We start from the raw sequence: 20,744 nt of genomic DNA, 5'->3' as shown, positions 1-20,744 counted from the left end.
TAGCTTTGACTAGACAGACCTTCGTTAGTCTATTCAATTTCTATTAAAAAGTAGTTCAAATCTTGTGTGTATGTATCTGTATGTATCCCTAGGTTTCACAGGGCAGCCCTTAAAATTTCTGTGTATGAACAGTAACATCCTGTGGCAGATGTAGTAATTTGTACAACTACTATGTCACGTGGAATTTGTTTTCTCTTCTCTCCTTTGTGACTTCTCTCCTTTAAAAGGAAACCTATGCAGACATCTTGTTATTGCTCATGGGCCTGTGATCAGAGGTTTCCATATTGTTGGAACCTTAGACCAAAGTATAGAGGAAAAAAGTGACATTTAGGACAGTGAAACTGTTCAAGATTTCTTCCAGCTAAACAGGTAGTTGCTAGCAACCCTACAAGCAGACAAACTAAAGCCAGGAGGAAAGCACCCCTCCGTGAGCAGCAGCCGTAACCTCAAGAGAAAGGCTGAGCCCCCACAGGAAGGCTGACCTATCCTTCTTCTCTTGGCCCAGTCCAGCTCCGAGCTCACTGCGGGGAAGGAGGCAGAATCACTGCAAGACTGAAGAGAAGCAGGGGCCGGAAGGGAGTCCCTCTGCCCAGATACCCTAGGAGAACAGCCCCGGTCTGTGTGTGCCTCTCAGGGCACTCTGGACTCTCCTGCCCGCAGAAGCAGGATTTGGGTAGAATGGGCCAGGGTGGGCACTGCCAGGACACCCAGGTTACCTGGGAAAAGTTATTCTGAAGGAAATCCAGGGAACTGCTGCTGCTGCTGCTAAGCCACTTCAGTCGTGTCCGACTCTGTGTGACCCCATAGACGGCAGCCCACCAGGCTCCCCCGTCCCTGGGATTCTCCAGGCAAGAACACCGGAGTGGATTGCCATTTCCTTCTCCAGTGTGTGAAAGTGAAAAGTGAAAGTGAAGTAGCTCAGTCATGTCTGACTCCTAGCGACCCCATGGACTGCAGCCTACCAGGCTCCTCCATCCATGGGATTTTCTAGGCAAGAGTACTGTAGTGGCTTGCCATTGCCTTCTCCAATCCAGGGAACTAGGAGGGACCAAATTGTGGAAGAAACAGCTGTCTCAGGAGATTCAAACAAGCCATTTCTTTCAATATTGTTTATTCATTTTTTGTGTCATAAAAATGCAGAGGAGGAACCCGGGAGAGGAGACTTGAGTATCCTGAGCTTTGGCTGAGGCTTGAGCCTCACTTGGATCCTTGCTCTGTTTGCTTGGTGGACAGACTTTTACTACTCATCAGTTTCTTTCTAAAATTCAGAAGAGACAATGTGTTGCTTCTACCTGTTTTTTTCCTCCAAAGTACAGTGTCACTTCCTACAGCATTTTCTAGTTAACTCTGGAGAGAACACAGTGGCAGCTTTAAACAGTTACAACCACTTGGTTCATGTATGTTAAGAAAATGGAGAGAATTTCAAATGAATATGAAAACTTTAACAAGTAGGTCCCCTGAACATAATAGATATTTTCCCCTGGTTCAAGTTTAGGACTAAATGAGGAGGAATTGGAGGGGTTCCAGAGGATAGTAATGAAAATGATTAAAGGAGCAATGATGAAAGGTTCAAGGAATTGGGATTACTTAGCCTGGAGAAGAGAAATTTGAGGGGTGATTTAATGGCAATCTTCAAGTACAGTATGTGGAGGGTTATTACAAGTATGGTAGCCAGCTGTTATCCAGCTGTATTGAAGGCTGAAAAAAGGAAACAGAACTAGAATTTCAGCAAGAGACTGAAGTTAGACCAGTGGTGTCAGTGGTTCTCAGACTAGCTCAGTGGATTGTGGAACCTTTGTGGAAGATCATGAAATAGTGATGTTTTAAACTTAAAATATGTAGGATTTGCTAAATCTGATACCAGGCTATATGATAGTATAACAGAAGCTTAAGGGAGGGAGAATTATGGACTCCAAGTTGGGAAACTGTCGATTTGGGGAGAGGAGTGGGAGTTAAACACAGGGATGCCTTGCCTGGGGGAGACCAGTTTGAGAAGCAGTGGGTCTGACTGGGCAGCAGCAGTGCACCTGCAGAGGTGTTGAGAGCTGACGGCAGAGCCCATCAGGGTGCCTGCGGGCTCAAGGAGGAGAATCACTCCCACCTGAATCCCGTGGCCCTGACTTTGACACCAACCCCTGGGAGAGGCGGCCGCAGTGGTCCAGGCCGCGCACATAAGGGCCCTCCGAGGACTCACGGCCTGCGGATGGGGCGGCCGTGGGCCTGTCCTCAAGGGGGCTGCGCCAGTGAGCCTTCTGTCACGAGTTCCAACCAGCTCTGGCCTGGCCTGTGGATTCAGATCACCATTACCAACTGTAGAGTATCAGGAACTTCACTCTTTAAAAAAAAATTTTTTAATGTTTTATTACAAAGCTTCTTTTAAAAAATGCTCAGCACGTTAACTCAAACTGGAATGACAAACGTTAGATTGACAGTTTGGGGCAAAGGCTGTGCCTTGTTATTTAAAAAAAAAAAAAATGGGTACATCAATGCTCATTTTAACAACTGGCATAAAATCCCACTAATTGGCTAATAAAAACAGATACAAATACAGAACATTTAAAGTAATAACAATTCAAGTGCTGGGCTTTTTACAAGGGGGCGAGAAAGAAAGAAATGAAAATTCACTGCAAACTGGTCTGCTGAAAGTATCTGTTAAGGTTTACCATTTAAAAAAAAAGAGATCATAAGAAAAATAAAGAGGACTGCCAACTGCTACCCACAGAGTGGATTGGCTGTTATGTTTATTTAGCTCTATCAGACACCTTACAAAGACAGAGAGGCCACTATTGTTACAGGTAATTCACGGAGAAGCCACTTAGCAGACAAGATCTCTCTCAAAAGGAGGCTTCTTTTCATTTCGTTTTTATTTCAAACAGTTCCAGATCTTTGAATTTTACTTAAAAAGCTCATAGCTAGCAAAATATACAAGAAAAATAAAAGAAGTGTAAATTTAAAAAAATTCAAGTTTAAAAAAAGAAGCAAACAAGATAGATCCTTTTGCACTGTTAAATAAAAGCTTGAGAAGAAGAAAAAGAAACACGAAGCCAGAAACAGAGGGAACTCTTCCCCACATTCCTGCGGGGACGCAGATGGCTGTGCTGCAGCCGCTCCCAGTGCTCAGGTGCTTGGGGCAGGCGAAAGCAGCCAGGTTACTGTCCTTGCCAGAAGGTTACAGATACGGATGCAGGATGCTCTGGGAAGTGCACAGCAGAGACGGGGGAGGAAAGCTGCTCAGCTGACCCAGGGCCTGCTAGCATTCTCATGTGCTTTTTAATTTTTCTTTTAAAAAAACCTTATATGCTTTACTGTGGAACTTGGCTCTTGCAGTAGATGAAAGGGCGTTGGCAGTGATTGTCTTTATGGATCAGCGTCTCTAGCAGTGACCTCAGGGTGAAGTTGGTGTCATTTCTCCTTTGGGGTCGACTGGGCAAGCCGTGGAGACAGTCTGGGTTTTCAACAAGCTTCCATCTCCAGGAGAGGTCCCGGGGTCGCTGCCTTGGCTTTGCACGTTGGGAATGAGCTTCGTTTTCCACCTCGAGAAGGAACAAATAAAATGCTGTTAATGTGCATTTGCCACAGACCTCTACAGATTTTGAACCTCAGCTGCATACAGAGCTCTTAGGAGCTCTGCATTTAATTAATCCTCTTTGTTGATCTGGTGATAGCTAAGACAGATTGCCCTAAGGTAGCCCTAAATCCTTAGATTACGTTAGAGAATAAGTGTACTTTACTGAAGTGTTTACTTTGGTTCCATGTATATGTATATATATGTACAGAGTTATGATGTGAAATACACATAATACTTTGGATCATGGTTTTTAAAAATAAACCTGAAAAACATCAGAAGAGAATGGCCAAACGTCAACTGTAACGGCGGGCAATGGCCAGAGCAGGCAAGGATCTGTCATTCTGAAGTGTTTGGTCTCGTTGGTCCACTGTGGGGAGCCACTGTAGGACTTTGCGTGCGTGCGCCTGTGCTAAATCGCTTCAGTGTGTCCCACTCCTTGCGACCCTGACAGGAGCCTACAGCACACTCGGATGAGTTAGTGCCCCACATTCTCACAAGCAGCTATGAGGCTGGGGTGGCTTCTGTCCATGCATATTCAGTCTGAGGCGCATAAGCTTCTCCGATATTCAGGCTTCAATTCTCAGTATTTGTTTTTCTCTTTATAACAACTGGGATCTCTAAGATTGTACTTGGGATGTACATTCAGCAAGTATTTAAAGATGTTGCTAATGACAAGAGCATTCAGAAACGATAATCCCTAAATCCCAAAAGTCTTAATCATCTGAGACCCAAAGAGTGATTACAAATAAAACTGCAACAAAATCAGAGAGAAAAGGAAAGCAAAAGCATCCCCAAGTTCAGCTCCTCTGTGGAGAGCATCCGATGCCCCTGCTTTGCAACTGGCGAGACTGCCTCGTCCAGCTGCAGGGAAGTCACCTCCCCCACCTGGTCCCCTGGCAGCTCAGATGAATCTCAACTGTCTGTATTGCAGTGTCCTTTTATTAGCAAACATTTCCTTGGAAAAAAAATTCTAAATAGTGGAGTGCATTCCTTTATGCCTTTTGAGTAGAAAGAAACTTTGGAGGAGAAGGAAAAAGAAACTTTGAAATAGTTTAATAATGAGAAACTAAACTCAGGACGGTGAGTTCCAATCCACATGGTGCTGTTCAGAGGAGCGTGGTCTGTAGCCCAGGGGCTGGGAGGAGCGGTGCCGTGGGCGGTGGTGAGGATGGGCGCAGACAGTACTTTGGAGGGACGCGCAGAGCGCACAGTGAGTCCCTGCGTTTCGGGCTTTTACCAGCTGTGTGTTAGTGTTAGTATTAGGGCCACCACCACCAGTGCTGTCCCTCAAAATGACTCATCATCAAAACTGTGAAGAAACAGTTTTTCTGGGTGGCTAGTGAACAGACAAGTGAAAGCACAATGGGAAGAAAGCAGCCACAGAATGCTGCCTTCAGCACAACGAGGTCTTCAGTGATGATTTCAATTCCTCTTCTCCTGCAAGATTACCCTTCACCCAATCAACAGGAAAACCATGCTACAGCTCTGTGGTTTTTAAAAGTGTAAGCAGAGTACAGATGCTTCACACAGGAGGATGGAAGCGCTGCAAAGGGCCTGGCTTTCCATGGAGACAGGGGCAGAGCCTGGGCAAGGGGTGAAGGCACTGCCCACAGATTGCTTTTCACAAGGTACTGACTCTCGGGGCCAGGTCCAGGTTGCTCTTGCTGGTGAGGAGTGGCTAAGCAGCCCTGGGCCAGGAGGGCACAGCCGCGGGAGGCCAGCTCTGTTCAGAATGGACTGGCCCTCAAGCCGCGTGGTGACAGCCTGCATGGTGTGGCGCCCTGGCTCTCCTGCACTTCCCGCTCAGCGAGTTGACCTCTTCCCACCACACAGCACCCTGAGTGCCTTCTGCGCCCTCCACTACCAATCCTGGCTGGCCAGCCAGAATGACCATTTATCACAAGGTCGCTTCCTTGGAAGGACTTTCGACATTTCCTAATAAAGCCAGTTCTTTCTGTAGTGTCACACGTTCCCACCATTATTTCATTACCACAGTATCCTCTTACAGGATCCTCCTGCAAAGTTGGTTTCAGAGGTGCTCTGCATAACTGCCAATCAAAAAGTGACTCTTTCCCACCTTGGATGCTCTAATAGTGTAACTAGTGTTTAAATAAACTGGTAAAGAAACTGTCTATCAAATGGGCACCTCATTTGAACCGGGTTGGTCCTTTAAAATATAAGGTTATCAGGGGAGACCGATTTTACCCCCAAATGGGAAAAATGGGGGCCTTCCAGTGTTGCTTTACAGATATAAAACAGGTCAAATCAAGATTCTTTTCAAGAAACCACAGGCATGAGGCCTGGGAGACTGGAGACTTCCACATCTAAGGCTTCACTGGGGGGGCTGTGGCTGAGGCTGGGCTGGCCAGGCAAGCCCCAGTGCAGCCCAACCCAGCAGTGGAGTCGGTGCAATCAAAGCTGCAATTACTGTGCCCGCTTCAAAGGGAGCCTGGAGTCCCATCTTACATGTCAGGCTTGGGTTCCACAAGGAGTCACCACGTGGGCCATTTGTTGAGTGACTCTGAAGGAGGCACAAGAAAACACCCTCCTCCACCATCCAGCTGAAATCCAGCACTCTCTCCTGGACTGAACTCCAATCTTGACAGAATATCCTGCTAACCAAATGGAACAAGGAGCCCAGACAGACAGATTTGCTTATTAAGAGCCCAAGTGCTAAAGGGAAATCTCGATTTCAAGATGGACCTGCGTCTGGGAGACGACCAGCACTGACTGAGGGCTCTTAGGCCTTGGATCAGAAGACGTGAAGAAAGGGCAAGGGGAAATGTCTTCACAAGTGCAGACACCAGCTTCTGTCGGAAGCCAAGTGCTCTGCCAGCCCTCATCCTTGGGGCTCTGTGGCCCAGCCCCCACCCCACCCCAAGTCTGTCCTCCAGCAGAAGGGGCAAGGAACCAAGCCCATCAGCAAGGCCACGGTGGAGAAGAGGAGGGCTGACACGTGAGTAGGACCCACCCGGTCAGATGGAGCCACGCGGGCACAGCACGCCGAGAGATGCCTTGTCACGTAACGGCACCTCCTTGTACAGAAACAGCGAGGAACACACAAAGGTGGTTGGAATAAGAGATCCTTCCCCTCCCAAATGTTACTAGCAAGGAGCAGGAACTTTAAAACGTTTTTAGTTACGATGTGAAGTTTGAGGAGAGAGCATCAGAGATGAGCCTGTGAAAGGTGAACAGAAGCAGAGACTCTAAGAGCGCCCGCCTCTCCGCGGCACACCGCACACCTGCGGTGCACGCTCTCCTGCCTCCTCTCCGGGCAAAGCCACACAAGCCGCTCCTTCGCGGCGGGCGCCCTTGTGCTGTACAAAGTCTTGTGTGTATGCAGAGTGGGCTTCTAGAGCAGACAGCGAGCATGACAAGCTGGTCTGCCCTGTCCTCCTCGAGGGAACGGGGGCCTTTGCTAGTCAGTGACTGGTCTGAGGGACCCCTAGAGATTCGCTGGGGCTCCTGGTTCCCCGTAGGTCACAGGAGCTGGCGAGGAGGACGGGACAGCATGGGCTGAGCCCTGCGCCACCAGGCACTGGCACAGACACGGCGTCATGCAACCGTGACGGCTCCGCTGACTTCAGCCCGTTTGCAGAGAGGGACTGGGCTGTGTGAGGCGAAAGACCTTGGCTAAGGTCACCATAGGTGGCAGAATTAGCTTCTGAGCCTTAAACCCAGTTTCTTTCTGCCGTACTGCAGAGCTGAATTATCACTCCTTTTCTTCTCGCCCGCCTGCCTGCCACGCCATAGCTAGTCAGCAGCACTGTAATGGCAGTGGGGTGGTGGTGGTCCACACCCAGACCACTGCCCACCCCAAGATGACATGCTTTCAGAGCAGGACGGGAGAACAGCGTGAGAAAGTAACTGGGAAATTCAAATCTCTAAGGTTTAAAGTATCATCTACAAAAGGCAGATTCAGGTCTTTGAAAGGATTACCCAGTATTTGAGAAAAAGAAAAAACGATACTGTGTGGCTGGGAAGCTTGGTGCTGTCTATTCTTTTTACAGTGGACTTAGTCCTTAAGTCCCAGCATCAAGCGAGCCAGCCCCCAGTCCCCAGCTATAAGCTCTGATGCAAGATGAGTCCCAAGATGTGGAGGAAGGGGGGAGCGGTCAGGGCTTTGAGGGGTCACTGGCCTTGGGCTTGGACTCAGGTTACACAGACCAAGGCAAGGTCACTGCATCTGTGTGCTTTCTTCCCTTGTGGCTACTCAGAGTGAATCCTTACCCGTGAAAGCAGACTGGCAATGTTGAGATGACTGACGCAGGCCTGTAACTATTAATAAACTGCTCTAGGGGACTTTCTTATTTCCATCTGCAGCTATTGGCTTCTCTTCTCATCAGCCCTTTGCCTCTCCCTTGTGAGGATGTACATCGCATGGTTGGCTGGGCGTCACAGATCCCACCCTAGACCCTTACCTCCACTGGAAACACTACAGAAATATTCTTGAGGAAAGTTTTGAATAAGAGAGCCTCACAATCCCTTTTACTTCTGTATATCAATGTGCTTCAGGAGGACAATGTCTATGGAGACTCATGTGCCCATCTCTGAATTCTTCATCCAATTCACCTTTTCTCTCTACAAGTTCTCCCACACGAAAGACGCTAACTTCACCTTCTAAAAGCGAGGCAACAGAACTAGTGCACGCTTTTCTTTCCACAGTCATTTCTGTGTGTGTAGGAGTCTGTGAGTCTGAAGCATGCGGGGCCTAGGGAGGTGACAGTGCGTTATGGGTTCTGAGCATGAGCTCTGAGAAGAGTCAGTCCTGGGCAGGGTGAGCCCCAGCCTTTGTCACGTCACCTGAGTTATCCTCAGCAAGTTACCTGAAAGTAGGAAGCTCAGTCTCCTCATCTGTACAACAGAAATTCAGTAGTACATCATGCCACCTCACCATGTACGCTGAGGGGGATGAAAGGAGATAATTAACCGTGACAGATTTCATGCCTGGCATCTGAATGGCGCAGTGAGTGCTGGTTACTGCGGTGGTGGAGACATGAGCTAAAGAGAAACAGAGCTGGGTCTGAGCCTGACACTGCTGCACACCGACCGCATGGCCCTAGACAAGTTACTGACATTTTCTCATCCCTCAAACTGCGCAAAGATCCCTCCCCATACAGAGCTGCCACAAAACGGGATGTAGAGGCTTCTGTTAGCGCATCCAGGACAGAATACATGGTCCAGCAGTGTTCTCTTTTTGTTGTTCCGACCTCATGTGGCATGTTTGGGGGTAAAAGCAACTGTTGTATTATTTACAGAATTTCTGGTGGAAAATTAATAGAAAATTCTGCAAAGTCTCTCTTATCAATTGTATTATAAAGTACCTTCTACAATGTCTACAGAAATACAGGGATACCTGGGAAAAGGAATACCAAAGGGCAGCAAAAATTTTGTTGTTACATTTACAGAGAATATATCTAAAAATTTAGAAAATGTCAAGTGAGATTTGACTTAGGACTTAAGCAAAAAAGTGGGCACTACTGTTTGACTGAAATGCTTTCATCTCTTCCCCCTCATTCTGTCAAAAAAAAAGTGTCTTTGCTAAAGGCAGGATCACCTCAGATTATTAGACTTACTCCTCGGATCTCATACCTGGCAGCTTCAGACCCACAGAACACAGCCAAGGAAGTGGAAGGACCTTAAGCTCTCACTGTAGTAACACAAGATTCATGCAAAAAAAAAAAAAAAGGCACATTTACCCTTCCTCATAAGAGCACCCTCCATATGCCAACTCAGACTCTATTTACTGTTAATGTATATATTATTCAAATAAGCTTTGTTTTCTGGTTCCCAAATCCACAAAATGGATCTGAAGGAACATATTTACTGCTGTCAGGGAGAGATACAGTCCCTAGTCAGAATGAGCAGACAGTAAATTAAAAAGAGCAGATCTTTAGAAATCCCCTATTATTTGGGGTCAAGACACCATCAGTTCCTTGTTGCCATATACCATACAGTGCATTACACTGCTGAATAATGGCATGAGGTATTTAAAAATATTTAAATTACATGTACTCTGCTGAAGAAAGAGTGGTACTCACAAGAGTTAAAAAGTGCATGTTTTGATACTTAAACAGGTAAACCTAGAGTTCTCTGGCAAACTCCATCATCCAGAAGGAAAATTCTCTCAGTTTCAGACAACTCAGTGAGAAAACATTCTATTATACCAAATTTGTCCAAAACATTTTATTCTATGAACTATTGTTAAGTGCTTGGATCTTAATTTCACAGGTTTCCATGGACAATACTGAAGACCATGTGTCTCGAGGGTTTTAAGAGCCTTCTTGTTCTCTCCGTCTACTATCGTTTTTTAATGGCACGTGATCACTCCCGCTAGCCAAGGGTCCAGTTTCCTATTTGTTTCCCAAGGCAACTTAAACCTGATTTTAGCTCTGATTTTAGCTCTCTGACCATTGAAGAGCGGCACAGAACTGATGGGAAGGATGCTAGCACTGCAGAGATTTTCACAGCTCTCACCGTAAGCCTGATCCGCTCCCTGTTCCTTCACCAGAGTGCACAGCTGCCGAGATAAAACCACCAGGGCGCCGGCCCAGCCCCCAGCGCACAGTGCGCCGCGGTGGGCATCGGCCGCCTCCCTCTCGATGATACCGCTTTCTCATTATCCCAGCCTTCATGTCGAGACTCTGGACAAGCCTTCCTGTTTCCTAGGTGTTTCCAGTCTCACTAGTCTGTAAACAGTTGGCTTTGCTTCCTAACTCGACCAGCCAGCCCGGGAACAAACACCTAGAGGCTCGCTGATGGTTCCTGTGGGCGACTGCAGCTGTCCTGGGGACAGAGTTCAGGGCAGAGAGCAGGCGGCGGTGTCACACTCACCAGGGTGAGCGCCAAAAACTGTGTGAAGTGAATGTTTTTCTCAAGGAGACTCCTGGAAATATTTAGACCTCTCCCTGACTCTTAGGAGGACACAGCCAAGTCTGGAAGACCTTCAGTCAGTTCTGAGGAGGACTCCAGTCCAATCAAATGGAAAGCTAGAAAAAATGTTTAAAGGATGTAAATCCAAGCACTGCACAATTAACTACTGTGCTGTTTACAATACTAGAAATCACTTCTCCCACATACCTGTTGGCCCAGGAAAATAAAGGCCGAAATTTTCATTTAGGAAAAAATATTTTAAATTCTCAGTTTAGCAAGTGTATAAGGTAAAGATTATTCCAACGCTAAAAGCATAGTCTAGTCTGTTCTTGCAAACCCAAGAATTCTTCCATGACTGGACAGCTCCAGAAAGTGTGACTGACTGCTCCAGAAAGCCTTCCTAGGTCTCGTTTTGACTTGTGCATTAATATTTCTTGTTCTCTTTAGCACAGTGGGCTGTGTGTGCTTCCTTTCTACCATAAAACATATGATTTTGTAATTATTCATTTGTATGTCTGTATCCTCTTAAACTGAGAGTTCCTCTGGGAATGGGCAGGGTTCATTTAGCAAGTCACCCCATTGCCTAAAGCAGTTCTTGATTTGCACAAGTAGACCTCACTGGATGTTCACAAAGTGAACAAACAATTGGTGTTCATGACACTGGCCTTCACGGGAGAATGTGTGCAGTCTCACTGCCTGGGGCCCTGGCTCCCAGCACTCCCACAAGTGAAGAGTTAGTTAAAAAAAAAAAGCTAAGGATGAATTTGGATTTCTTGAAAGATCCCACAGCTTGGAAATCACCTCTGATTTGGAGGAATGTCTTTTATAGATCCTAATTATAATTATTCCTAAAGTTGGCTACAAGATGTTGAGACTGCGTTAATGCTAATTTCTTTGTTTCAACTTGATTTCACCAGAATGACTATTCTTATATAATGCACAAAAGTTGAAACACACAGGCAGATGGGAACATGGCTGGTATATGAAGCAGCTCCAGTGGCATTTCCCACCAACAAAGTGAAAGCATTAAATGAGACTCGTGTCTTCTAAGGAGTAGAGACAAGTTCCGAGACGGCTTCTGTTCACAGAGGAGTGTGTTCCCTATAATCCACCATATCCCATGCTAGTTCAGAGTAATGAGAGCTCCCTAGCATTTGAGCTACATCACAGACGTCTAAGCTCAGTGATCTAATTTAATGGGAATTTCTTTTAAGGAGAGTGGGATAATGGTAAATTTCATTGTACAGAGAGAAACCCTCTCAAAAATCTCTTCACGTTGGAGTCACAGCATCTTCCCTGTCTGGGCACTGTGTTCCATTAGCTTTGCCTTCCTGCAGGGATAGCCTGACTTCAGGATTTCCCTTCAGAGCTGAGAGCAAGCCCTAAGAGACCTCACACACACTGTGGGCAGGATCGAGCCCAATCAAACACTCTATCTGTCTCGGGCTCCTCTCTAAGGTGGAGCCAGCACAAGTGGGACTGAAGTCTGGCAGATAAGAGGCCACGTGACGGCATCAGTAGGGAAGTGAAGCCTCGAGCTAGAGGCAGTGCTTCTGTCACTCATTCTGGGGGTGGGGGGAGGTAACCTACACAGGACTGAAAAGCAAGCACATCGTGCACAAGTCGTCTTCAAGATCATACAGGTGCCTTATTAGTTCAACAGAGCCACTCCACTCAGACCTAGAAGGAGGACAGATTACTACACAGAAAAAGAGACTTCCAGTCCCTTTCTTAACACTTGGGAGGCAGGGCAGCCCGCGGACGCACAAAGCAAACCAGGAAAAGTTGGGCCTGGAAGCAGCTAGGAGCTTAGAGGCCAGTAAATAGTCCTCTTTCACTTCTGCCTTCTGCTGAGGAACCAGAGGCTCCCGACTTAAACCTACTGCCCCAGGTCATCACATGGCACAGAGAGGGCTAATGTGAGAGCCTGGGTGGCCTCGCTCCTAGTCTAAGCTCTTTCTAACAGCAGGATGCTCTGTTGCCCTGGTCTTCCATTTAGAACAATACACAGAATACCCTCCGTGGAAAATAATCAGTTATTACTGAGTGTCACCTCAGAAGGCCTTTTATCATCATCAGCCCAAAGTCGACCCTCCAGTCACTCTGCATTATTTGTATTACAGCACTGTAATACACGTATTACACGTGTATTACACGTTTCTGTTTGCTTTTAATCAGTTGCCCTGCCAGCAATGTGAGCGGTACAGAGCAGGGACCTCCGGAGCCTCATTCAATGCTGTGTTTCTAGGTATTACAGAGCTAACTGGCATTTATAAAGTGCCCAATAAATGCTGAATAGTAACTAAACAAGTCGACTACTATCCACAGAAGTTTCTGAATTCTTAAAGAAAGGGGTGGGGAAACAGGGTAGTATCATTCCTAATTTGCTGAAATCTTTATGAATGCAAATCTGACCTCTCTGCTTAGTAACTCTTAGCAAATGACTGGCAGTCCTCTAAAACAGGATAGTGTGGAGGACAGGACTTCAAAGGCTGCATGACTGGCCCAGCACTGAGAGGGGAGAGGAACACTGAAGACTGAGTAAGTGCAGCCTGGCTGACAAGAGCCAAGAATCTTTTTCTTGGGGCGGGGGAAGGTAAGCTTTGTTGTGCTTTTCTGGAGTAGGGCAGGGGGGACACCCTGACCTTAAAAAAAAACAAACATGAAAGTGACAAGCATAATGATCACTGTAACATTATTTTTTAAAAAGGGAGATATTTGGGGACATTCTAGGACAAAAAGGCATTTAGCTAATCTTTGAATCTAAAATACTATATAATGTTAATCATAAAGGACAGAAAACCAAATATCGAAGTCTGAAGTATAGAAACACATTTCTGCGTGATTTTTGAATAGAAACAGCATTAAAGATGGTGGTGCAAACAGAGGACAGTAAGTCAGACCGTTATCAGTCCTCAGCATGTTGTGCTTATGAGGGTTTTATTTAGAGCCAAGCATTAAAGGGGCTGCTGTCCATACCCAGGTGTTCAGTAGTTAAAAGGACAACAGTCTTCAAAAAATAAAATGCGACAAAAAAGGTACAAAAGCATATGTGTTTACTACTAGAACAATTTCTAAACAATGATGCCATTATGTATCCGGGGGCTGGGCCTGTGCTGGTAACCCAGCTACCAGGCCAGCTCAGAAGAGGTCCTCAGTAATAGCTATTAAGTTGAATTAAATATGAACATCAACTGTGACATTATTTTCCTGATACCCATTTGGACACCTGTATGAAGGGCTGATCTTTATACCTGGAAAAGCCTGTCGCTAACTACTAGTTTATGACTTTTGATATCATAAAACAACAATGATGAAATTGTGAAGAGCTCTGGGACTCTGAATAAAGCTGAAGAAAGTCTCACAGAGGGGAGGACAGCTGAGTTGGGTCTTGAGGATGAAGGGAGGCCAGTGATGATAAACAAAGAACCCGAAGGGGTGGGGCTTACGGTTCCCATTTCAGAGTGGAGGGAAATGAAGATTAAGAACCTCAAGCTGGGCAAACAGTGAATGTAAAATTCATATCTACTTGGTACCAAAATCTCTGCAGGCTTTCCTAGGAAAGTCCATTGAAATTTTAGCACAAAGATTAAGTTCTAAAAGTTTAAGTGGTCATCTGGTTCTAGTCAAGAACGAAATGACCTACAAGCTTATGCTCTTCTCCTGAGAAACACCATGCTCAGGCAGAGGAAATGGGCTTTCCGAGCACAGGGACAGCATGTGCAGCAGCCTCCATCTGTCTGGGGGACGCAAATGATTTTGTTTGGACAGAGCACAGGATGCATGGTTGGAGGTGAGGAGAGGCAGAACACGGAACCTTGAGGAGAGACCACGCTAACATGGTCTGCACTGTGTCCTTCAGACAGGGGGAAGCACTAGCCCTTTTTAAGTAGGGAAGTGACACCATTCGTTTGTGTTTCAGCAAATCCCCCTGAGAGCAACACAAAGAACTGGCAGAAATGAAGTCTGGCAGCAGGACAGTTATCCAAAGGCTATTACAGAAACCCAGATGGAAAGTTAGAGCACCTCAGCTGAGGCTGTGGATTGCTGAGTGTGAGAGGAAAGACTCGAAACAGACCCAAAGACGGAGTTGACGGGACTGGATGCGGGTTCCTAGAGAGAAGAGAATCAAAGGGAGCGCCTCTCTGAAGACCTGAGAATTCACAGACACACTATGAATTCAAAGCCTAGCAAAGAATCAGGTAGTTTACAAAGCCAGGTTTCCACCAGGGCTGCTGGTCACATGGTCAAAAATCAAATAACTACAATAAGCAGGAATGAAATAAATTTAGCTATAAAGATGAGAGCAAGATCTAGCAATGGTTACCAATAAAGAACTTGATAGTAGAATGGAGTTAATAAGTCCTCGAGCCATATATTTAAATAATAGAAAAAAATGAAGCCTCTTTCTCCCTAGAAATACATATATTACTTTTAAGCCTCTATATATCATCCCAACTGAGAAAAAGTCTCTACAGAGCAAAACCTTCCAAGTACTGGGCCAGTGTGGGTCTGAGTTCCTCCAGCACAGCCCCAGGTTTGCAGAGTAAGATGGCATTTTGCTGGTTTTTGTTACTTGTCTTTTAAGCAGCCAGATTGCCACTGGTTAGTAAGGAATGGTTGACAAGAGTTAGGGGAAAGGGAATGGAGAAAGATTAAAGGGGCAAAAAAGGGGAAGAAGAGAGAGACATACTATATTGCAAGTCTATAGCCGGTATAAAAACCATCAGATGTTTTAAAGCACTGCTTTGGTTTTGGTGGTCTTTCCTCTTTAAAGGAGCAATGCTGAACGGCATCAGTATAAGCAAGAAGATTCACAAGCAAGTGCCTCTGTTTATAAATAATGTCAGCAGTAGGACCAGAGAGTCGTTCTTACCATGTTTCAGATGTAGGCAGCTGTCATTCTTGGACCTGTACCTGCAGAAAATTGTGTCTTTAACAAATTTTTATTGAAGAGGTTTTTGTACATTCCAAATACGTAGTAGCTACAATATAATGTGGACCTCTTTGCTTTATTTTTTATGGTTCTTATACCAGCCATTTTTATTTGTGCAGTACAAGTAGAGGCCTTATCTTTAATGAAAGAAAAGGGGAAATAAATAGGACCTCATTGAATGATGCCTTGAATTAAACTGTACAGGAAAGATAAACCCTAGCATCATGTTTTATATTTTTAAATAACCCCAAACCATAGAAAAGATTCTCCAGGGGATACAAGGTGGCATATCACAGGGTCATCATAAAAAACTGTAATGTGAGGAATTATGCAACTAGAAGAACAGAAGTGTTAAAGCAAAGAAAAGACATACAACAAAACAAAAACAAAACCAAGGAAAAAAGAAAACAATCACAGTGAACAACGAGGATTCCTGGTAACAGGGTTTGGGGGAGCTTTTTAGATGTGCCTTCACACAGTCACATTTAAAAGAAAGGTCTTTCAAGCATTTTAAAAGAATTTCAGGAAGAAAAGCCGAGTTTAGGAGTCACAGTAGAGCTGAAGAATAAAGCAATGCATAGAAAGACGCAGACTGCTTTAAAGGTGTCCCCAGAAGCAGGAGAGGGGGCTGGGGAGTCGCATGGGGCCTACCTGATGTGGATTCCTGCAGCTTCTCTCTCTTCCTCTTCTTTTTCTTACCCTGGAAGAAGACAGGCACACGGTCAGAGACTGTACTGTGAGCACACGGACGGACGTGCTGCCAAAGGGCAGGCCGGCAGCCAACCGAGAGACAAGATGCCGCACGACCTCTGTCCTACCAGCTGAACCTAGAGGCCAAGCACGCGAGAACAGTTCTTATCTGTGACCTTCGTCTTTCTAGCTTCACGTTGAATGTCACAAGTGCTGAGTTGGCAGTGGCCACACGCACACAGGATAATGATGTTCTAGGGCTGTGGTGGGCTTCCCTGGTGGTTCAGGGGTAAAGAATCCACCTGCCAATGCAGAAGACGCAGGTTCAGTCCCTGGGTTGGGAAGATCCCCTGGAGAAGGAAATGACAATCCACTCCAGTATTCTTGCCTGGGAAATCCCATGGACAGAGGAACCTGGCAGCTACAGTCCACGGGGTAGCAGAGAGTTGGACATGACTTAGCAGCTAAACAACAACAACAAGGGCTGTGGCCACAGACACCACCTCCCATTCAAGGAAAGCCCACATAAGGAGGTACTCCGGTACTCCTTTGACTGCTAACCATCACACTTAGAATCCACTTCTGGTAGAAGTGATGACAAATCTTCCTTACTATGAATTCGACCATCTAATTAAAACTCCACAGTGTTAACAGGATCTTCAGCCCCTGTGGCACAGACATGATGTAAATGAGACAGCAGTAGGAGGGTAAGACAGAACCTGAGAAAACTCCAAAGGTAATTGTAAAGACTTATTTATGGCAGCTGAAGACCTTGCTTCCTAAAAGACAGAGTAACATGAATATGCCCGCAATTTAAAATACATTTCAAAATCATCTTAATCATATATTTACATTTTAGGTCTATTTATACTGGTTTAATTTTCTGTTTTCCTTCATAATTACTTTCCCCTCAAAAATAATTGTAACAAAGCATAGACACAGTATGTATTCCACTTACATGAATAGTAAATGACCAACCTAGATTAGGATGGTCTTTTCAAATAAGTATAACAGAACACATATCACATCCAGTTTCTCTGTCTGCTGTAATAATCACAGTCACAAAAAATAAAACCATAAGATTATATTGAGTATACTGTGTAAATATATAAAATATGTATTTTTATGCACCTCAAGATAGTTTTTTTTTCATGTCCCATGACCTGATCTGTTGACTGAAACTGTCCTCATAAAACACTAAGGCAAACAACAGATATTAGTAACCTTGGGAAATGACATACCAAAAATAGTGGAGTCGTCTTTAAGATGATTAAGGTACTCCAGGAAGAGGGGAGCAGATAGAGGAAGAACATGCTTCTCATAGGCATTTACTGTCTCCCTTTCAAATGCAATGACATGGTTTTCAGAAGGTGCAATAAGGTAGTTTCATGTACATGGAGCTTTCTTACTCACCTCCTCCTCCTCCAAGCTCCCATTCACCCTCTTAAGATTCATCTCAAGTGTTATTTAGGACTCTTCTCTGAGAGCTTCCCATCATAATCTGACTCTTCACAGGGGCCATGATGAGCAGTGTCCCTGGGCCCCTTACCACATGGCTGTTAGCACTGCCTAAATCTCAGCTCATCTCTGCCACCCAGCACATGCCTAGCACATGCTTAGAACATGAAACTGTGGCCTGACATGTCAGACTAATGTTGCATTTGTGAAATCACCTGTACTATATTCTAGGAATACACCTGTGCTTCAAGAGAACTTACATTTATGGTAGACAAAAAGACTTAAGGAGTTTGGATATATTTGTGTTAATTTACACAAAAACAAACAAAATTTCATGTGTAGTAAATAAACTTTTCATGAAAATCATAAATAGTAATGGGGTTTTAAGCACTACATTAAAAAACTCCAATAATACAAATATAACAATACACGTAAGAATATATGTTCACTGTTGATTTATGAAAACCAGTTACAAAAAATGAAAGTTATAAAAACAAATTGAAGCTATACAATCTGTGATACCTTAGGGCATTTTAATATTAAAAATTGAGATATATATTTAATACGATCTCAGTGAGCATTAGGATAGCATTCTGACAATGAAAAGCTAAGATACAGGGCATATATCTTATTTAGACTGTATTCTTGTACTCCTAAGAATACTCTGTAATATCTTGAGCTTAACTGATACCACTTGATTGACTTCTGTTTGCCTTAGTAATTAACAGGCTTATTTTGTTTATTATAAAAATTTTAAGTTACAAAGCTGGAGTTCCCCTTCATTCAAAGAGATACTAAAAATCAAATTGTGCAAACAGTTTCCTTTAAAAGTTGTGCCAAGGAAAATCTTTAAAGGTAAATTCTCATTACACTGGTCTTCCTTAAAAACTACTTCCCATCTCCACATGGAGAGGAGGGGTAGAGAGAGAAAAAGAACATATGTTTATCTTTTTTTTTTTTGCTTCGGATGAGAACACTTATGACTTCTTTTTTTTAGTTTATTTAATTGAAGGCTAATTACTTTATATTATTGTACTGGTTTTGCCATACATTGACGCGAATCTTTTTATAAGTGGCAACTCACTCTTTAAGGATCAGAAACAGAAACTTCATTCAAAGACATGCTATCACTTGTATGTAGAATCTAAAATACAACACAAGTGAACATATCTATGAAACAGAAAGAAACTCACAGACATACAGAACAGGCCTTTGGTTGCCATGGTGGGTGGGGTGGGGAAGGAAAGGACTGGGTGTTTGGGACAGATGCAAACTATTATATACAGGATGGATAAACAACCAGTTCCTATCGTATAGGACAGGGAACTATATTCAGTATCCTGTGATAAACCATAATGGAAAAGAATATAAAAAAGTATACACACACACACACACATAACTGAATCACTTTGTTGAGCAACAGAAATTAACACTGTAAATCAACTATATTTCAATAACATAAAAAGAAAAATAAAGACATTCAACATGCAACACTAAATCTATGTAAATTCTCAGCACAGCAAAGCTCTCCCAGAGGGTCAAAGAACGAAGACCATTCTTCCCTACAGGCCAACCACATCCAGAAGAGACCCAGGACAGGGTTAAAGGAGTATTAGGACTGAAACCCCTTAGGTGAGGGATTGATCTTCCCACTTAAAGGGCATCACAAAGGCTCTATCCAGAAAATACTAATTACAGTCCAGAGAACAGAAGCCCAGTTATGAGAGAAAACTCTTCAACTAAAGCTATCTTCCTGAGGAGGCCCTGGAAGACTGAGCTGGTCTGTCTGGAGGAGGGAAATGGCATAGACTGTGCAGTCTGGAGGACTTGGGTGTTCCTTGCAGCTTGGCCACTACATAGCCCCAGACAAGTTACCTAACCTCTTGACTCTTCAATTTCCCTCATCTGTAAAATGCAACAATACTGTTTATGTCACAGGATTATCCTAAGGACTAGAAAACAACACACAAAGCATTTAAGACAGTTCTTGACAATTGGCATGCGGCAATTACTAAACGAACCAAGACAGCAATCCAGGAGAGTCGATGGAGCTGCTGCTCCAAAGTCACAAACAGTAGTACTCTTACTTCCCGTGTCATACTTGTATCCAATGAGGAAGCTCCAAATCCTGACCAGTGGGGACTTTTTCTTCCAACATGTTACAGGAGACAGTGTGTTACCAAAGTCTCTGTGCCCCATTATACGGAATGTATGACCTCATACTTGTGGCCCCACAGTATCATCCACAGCAATGGCCACACGTTAATCTACATGTTGATTCATGGTTTCACCCTTCTTAAAAAGGACAACTACATCTAATAAGAAGGCTGTCCTAGCTGGCACTCTGAATGCTAGCCTCACAAGAAACATGAAAATGATCTTCAAATTTTTAAAGTAAGAGCTTAACTGATCAAAAACATTCTCTTCTATAAAATATGATACAACTGATATCACTTACAATATTCTTTCTCAGAAGTAGTTTTTGCTATATCAAGATAAGAACAAGATGTTCAAACTATAAAGTAATAAAATAACTGGAAATAAAAATGAGGGGTTTTTTTGCCAATAAAATTAGTACAACTTAAAATTATGATAATACCTACTCCATCTAAATAAAATATATAATGGACATCAGGGTATGTTAATATTAAACAAAAAAGTGGATTTTTACCTAGTTCTAATTAGTCTGTGGCAAAACAGTCACATGAATACACTGTAATAAGTGTAAAATAACATAATCCTTTTTGGAAAGAAATCTGACAATATCAAAAGCCTTTATAATCTGTAGTCAACAATTTCACTACTTTGAATCTATCCTATAAAAATAAGTCCTAAATACAAGGAAAAAAACCTGTTATTATGCACAGTTCATTGCAGGATTATTTCTACTTATTAAAAAAAATAGCAAATATCTAAAAAGCAGGGAAAAAATGGTTAATTGTGACATTCACTCAATGAATATTGTATACCTATTAAAACTGATACATAGAAACACTATGCTGTAACAGAAAAACGCTTATTGTATATAAGAGCAAGTAGCATGGTACAAGGAAATGGCAACCCACTCCAGTGTTCTTGCCTGGAGAATCCCAGGGAAGGGGGAGCCTGGTGGGCTTCTGACTATGGGGTCACACAGAGTCGGACATGACTGAAGTGACTTAGCAGCAGCAGCAGCAGCAGCATGGTACAAAAGTGTATGTATATACACACCTACCCACC

General features: G+C 44.0%; 1 protein-coding gene and 1 long non-coding RNA gene across 8 annotated transcripts in view; both read right to left on the bottom strand.

The window, feature by feature from the left end:
* Nucleotides 1-3,050: 3,050 nt before the first annotated feature.
* Nucleotides 3,051-20,744, bottom strand: part of LEF1 (lymphoid enhancer binding factor 1) — a 122,560-nt gene continuing 104,866 nt past the window's right edge. For 4 of the 7 annotated variants that reach the window (XM_055434453.2, XM_055434450.2, XM_088836183.1 and 1 more), the window contains 2 exons: nucleotides 16,029-16,077; nucleotides 3,051-3,533 (listed from right to left, as the gene is read on the bottom strand). In XM_055434453.2, the coding sequence (XP_055290428.1) occupies nucleotides 3,454-3,533; nucleotides 16,029-16,077 (129 nt within the window). In that variant the 3' untranslated portion in view covers nucleotides 3,051-3,453. Of the gene's footprint in view, nucleotides 3,534-15,317; nucleotides 15,359-16,028; nucleotides 16,078-20,744 lie in introns of all 7 variants that reach the window. The other 3 variants (XM_055434454.2, XM_055434451.2, XM_088836185.1) reach the window with 1 other exon arrangement.
* On the bottom strand, nucleotides 8,469-10,540 carry LOC148777804 (uncharacterized). Its single transcript, XR_016037414.1, has 3 exons — nucleotides 10,403-10,540; nucleotides 9,161-9,218; nucleotides 8,469-8,569 (listed from the first exon to the last, which is right to left on the bottom strand). It is a non-coding gene; the product is annotated as an uncharacterized LOC148777804 (long non-coding RNA).

Source organism: Moschus berezovskii, chromosome 5, assembly GCF_049115385.1.
Source record: "Moschus berezovskii isolate FMDL1 chromosome 5, NW_MosBer_1.0, whole genome shotgun sequence".
Classification (NCBI taxonomy): Eukaryota; Metazoa; Chordata; class Mammalia; order Artiodactyla; family Moschidae; genus Moschus; species Moschus berezovskii.
Note: the sequence above shows the minus strand (reverse complement) of the source record. Positions and strands in the feature narration are given on the sequence as shown.